The following is a 4,130-nucleotide window of genomic DNA, read 5'->3' as shown; positions in this document are numbered from 1 at the left end:
TTTTCCAGGACCATGCTTTAAGAAAGACGCTTTCGAGGGATTCCCTTGATTAGCCAAAACCAAAGGTTTCTTATCTAACGCTATCTTGTCTAAATATACACAGCCTGTGATGACGAAATAAAAAAATGCCAAGACCAGGTATAAATACCACTGACAGGCAGATGAAGTTCATTCGTCTACTTTCTTCTAATAGAAGATTTAACTATTAGAAGTTGAAGCTCACTGCTCTTAGAACTGACATCTCCCAGAACTTATCTGAGCATTTTAACTGAACCATTGTCAAGAAGATGACTTGTCAGACCTACAGCTTATTTGTTCTGTCTGTCATCATGATTTATTTTGGACATTTTGGAAATAGCTTAAATCTTGCTCAACTTCAAAACGATATAGACCAACTGAAAGCTGACTTTGTAAGTATGGTCTTCTACTGCAGTTCTCTTCTCCTTCTGCTTGTGCTTTAGATATAGTCCAGACTTGAGCACTGCTTGACATACTCTATGTGTACCAATAGAGGGTAACCATGGAACAAATTTTTTGGTTATACCTTTTTTTAAACAAGAATATGGACAATTTCTTTGCTTTTGCTAACCTCTTTCACTAACATGATTCAGTTTTTCAATAGTCATAGTTAATGTAGTAGTTTGCATTTCTTTCAGGGGCACTCTTCCTTTCACAAGAGCTTCTGCTACCTCCATTCAGCCTTTGGAATGTTTTATAACAAGAAATCTTAATGCAATTTATGATGAATGAATGAATCTTGATTCAATTCTATTCAGATGCAATTTACTGACACTTTTTTAGTTTTAGGTTAGTAACCTTAATGGGGGATTTAGTATTAGTTAGCAATATAAACAAAATGGAGAAGAACTTTTGCTTTAACAAATGCATCTGGTACTTATTATTAGTAGTAGTGTGTTGCCTAAAGGTGGTTCCTACTGCTTATTCTTTTGCATCCTCCAGCCATTCTGCTTATATATCTGTGACTATGATCCGGCATGGGAATGTTATCCAGCATGATATTACTTCTTTTCAGACAGAATTTTTATAATTTGATAACTGTAATGTTAATTCACCTATCTTAATCTAAGAGGCATTAAAGGATTTCACAGTTGACTTCAGCTGGGATTAGTCATAGAGATAACAGATCTACAATAGAGGCACTTCTAATTAACAGCTTTTATTCTCAATATATTTTTGTTTTTTCCTTAAATGCATGAAAGCAACTGCAAAAGTCTGCTCCTATTTTCAGCTCTGATTTTGTCAGAATTTTGTGCATATGAAAGTTGAAATTTAGTAGTCAAAGAATCACCCTGAAGTATCACATGAAGAAGCCTACTGTGATACTTCAGTGTTTGCAGATTGATAGGAAACTGGCTATAAAATTGGCATTATATCTTAAATTTGTCATTAGCATAGATCAGAGAGATTCTCACTAGAATGTATATAACTCTGTCAGAGAGATCCTGAGGTGTGGCGAGCTTCTTCCACTGACATTAAAAACTCCGGTCTACAGCAGGTGCTCCCCACCTTTCGGAAGAACAGCAAAACAAGGTTTGGCAACGTGCTCAGCATGGGGAGCCAATCAGCCTACGAGGTTTCTGTCAGGCTGCAAGTTTTCCCTTTGCACTCACTTTATTTAAATTACTGAGCAGACAAAAAAGGAAATAGTGACTGTTGTATACAAAAAGAAAAAAAAAAAGACACACACAGAAGAGGAAATGATTCAGTTTACCTTTCCTTCATAGGAGAATTGTATTGCTCTTTGTTTCCTAGAATCTGCCACAGTGCGTGGCTAACATCTGATGGTTAAACTCCGTCCCTGCGAGCCTCTCAGTAGCCCACTAACCTTGTATATCCCCACGCCTGACTGTGGGCTACTGGGCTATTCTCCAGTTCTACAAACTGTAGTTTTACAGTAAAGTTAATTTGTTCTTGTTCCATATGAGATTTTAGAAGACTGGATAAATTCAAGGCCACAGAATACCTACTGGTGGACCTCAACTTACCAGAAAACATGCCAAGATCAGATCTGACAATTTTCTAGCCAGTTGCTATGCTTCCGAAGTTTAATTTTCAGCTGTCAATACCAAAATTTGCAAGGAGCGTTTGGTAAAATAGATGATGCTAAATGTCTCTGTTCAGATGAGTTATAGCAGGAGAAGACGTTGAAAAGCAGACTAATGCCTTTTCTGGTGCTATGCAGTCATCCAAAGCAATTTGGTGCTTAGAGAAGTGAAAGCATTGTAATAGCTATAGCCCAGTGGTGCAAAAATCACATCTGTTTTTTACTGCTCATCTGAATAGAGAACACAAATTTGCCTTGTGATAAGTATTGTTTGTATAACAGATATGTTTGTTCTTTGTTGCAGAACTCAAGTCATTCAGACGTAGCTGACGGTGGACCTATTTTTACAGAGAAACTGATAAACTGGACAGAGGTGAGTCCGAACCAGATATGACAAAGCATCTCAGGCGCTTTGTGGGGCACTTTTTAAATACAAAGCAGCTCCCAGGGCCAGTGTAATCAGCCGGGGTAGAACGAACATGAGCAGAGGCCACTTCAGTAGCTTGGAAATGAGAAAACAATCCCCATAAGAATGCTTCCCATAAGGACCAAGGTGCTTTATACTGCACCATCCTGAGGTACAGCCAAGCCCAGGAGATGAGTTGCAGCATCTTCTTTATCATCCCATTTCAAGCAGCAGTGAGAACCCCTGCGTGCTGCATTTTAGCTTCATTCATTTTCCTGCTGATGAGCACTCACAGACCTTTCTTTCTGACTGTATTTTTCAACAGAGAAATGAAAAAAGGATCATCCTGAGCCAGATTGTTTCCATGTACTTAGAAATGCTTAACACCACTGACAAGTCAAAGGCGCACATCAGAAACATATCTGAGGAGCTCTATACTCTGAAAAACAGCCTTCCTGATGGCTTAAAGAAGGTGAAAGACCTCATGGACCTGGCAAAGCTTCAGGTAAGGCTCTTCCTCTGCCTCCAAGGCTCATGACACTATATTTTCCAGTTGAGATTTGAGTGTGACTCAAGCCAATAATGCTTCAGTAACCCGTCTGGTAAGCCCCGTCTGGCTCAGTTCACACTGGAAAACCTAATGTTTCCAGCTGCAGGTCTGCGGTGTGGGGTGTCAGTGCAGGGGCCACCCTCCCCGAGTCTTGCCGGAGTCTGGCACAGCGGTGCCGGCAGTGCTGCTGTGTCGTCTGCCCACCAGAGGTGCCACTGACACAGCTGTTTGTGGTTAAGAAATTGGGTGGGAAAGTTGTGCCTGGCCACAGCATGCCTCCGTGGGCTTTGGAGGCACTTGGCTTATCGAGCAAGTGCCAATGACACGAACCACCGACCCCTGCAGAGGTCCGCAGCCAATACCTCGGTGGAGTTAGCTGCTTGGGGGTAGCTCATATATCTTCGCAATAACTACAGAGTAGCTCCGTTACACAGAATATGGCTGGTCTGTGGCACGTTGCAAAGTAGCGCAGAAAGTGGAAAACAAAGATTTGTGACAAAGTGGTTCTTTGTTGTAGGAATTAGGTAGTAGAGTAATTGGGAACTGCCGATGTCCATCTGGTTTACCCTGGTAGCAGTGTAGCCTGTAGGATGTGACCAGTAAATAATTATAGCTCTTGGCATGACCTTCATTCCGTTTGTTTCTTACTTATAACAGATGACTGACTTGAAAACTCAACGCAAAGCTGTGAATGAGCTGTTCAGCGTCTTACAAAAACTGGTGGAGAGTCCAACTTCTCTCAAAAGGAAAAGGAGCCAGTCTCAGAGGAGGTGCAAATGCTAATGACATCACATGTCCTTTTGTACTGAGTTACTGTGCAAATTTTGTTATAATGCACAGTTTTTTATTTCAGTCTTTTTATTAAGTTTTTATACATTTATTTATTAATATTTAAGTATTTTAAATAATTATTTATAAAGAACCACCAATCAAAGTATTTATAACTCCTACTACTATATAAGAAATTACTTTGTCTTAAAATCCTGTCTATCTGTTATATGTTTGTTGACCTGAAAATACAGAATGAGGCAATGTTTACTCAATTTCCATATGGAAATCCTGAAATGACATGATACCCAGCTTTCCATCTGGTGCTGTCTTGAAAGAGG

General features: G+C 40.0%; 1 protein-coding gene across 1 annotated transcript; it reads left to right on the top strand.

The window, feature by feature from the left end:
- Positions 1-287: 287 nt before the first annotated feature.
- Positions 288-3,804, top strand: IFNG (interferon gamma). The gene is made up of 4 exons (XM_075491609.1): positions 288-410; positions 2,370-2,438; positions 2,797-2,976; positions 3,679-3,804. The coding sequence occupies exons 1-4, from the start codon at positions 288-290 to the stop codon at positions 3,802-3,804; spliced, it is 498 nt and encodes a 165-aa protein (XP_075347724.1).
- Positions 3,805-4,130: the final 326 nt, after the last annotated feature.

The sequence above is a fragment of the Mycteria americana genome, chromosome 1 (genome assembly GCF_035582795.1).
Source record: "Mycteria americana isolate JAX WOST 10 ecotype Jacksonville Zoo and Gardens chromosome 1, USCA_MyAme_1.0, whole genome shotgun sequence".
NCBI classification, from domain to species: Eukaryota; Metazoa; Chordata; class Aves; order Ciconiiformes; family Ciconiidae; genus Mycteria; species Mycteria americana.
Note: the sequence above shows the minus strand (reverse complement) of the source record. Positions and strands in the feature narration are given on the sequence as shown.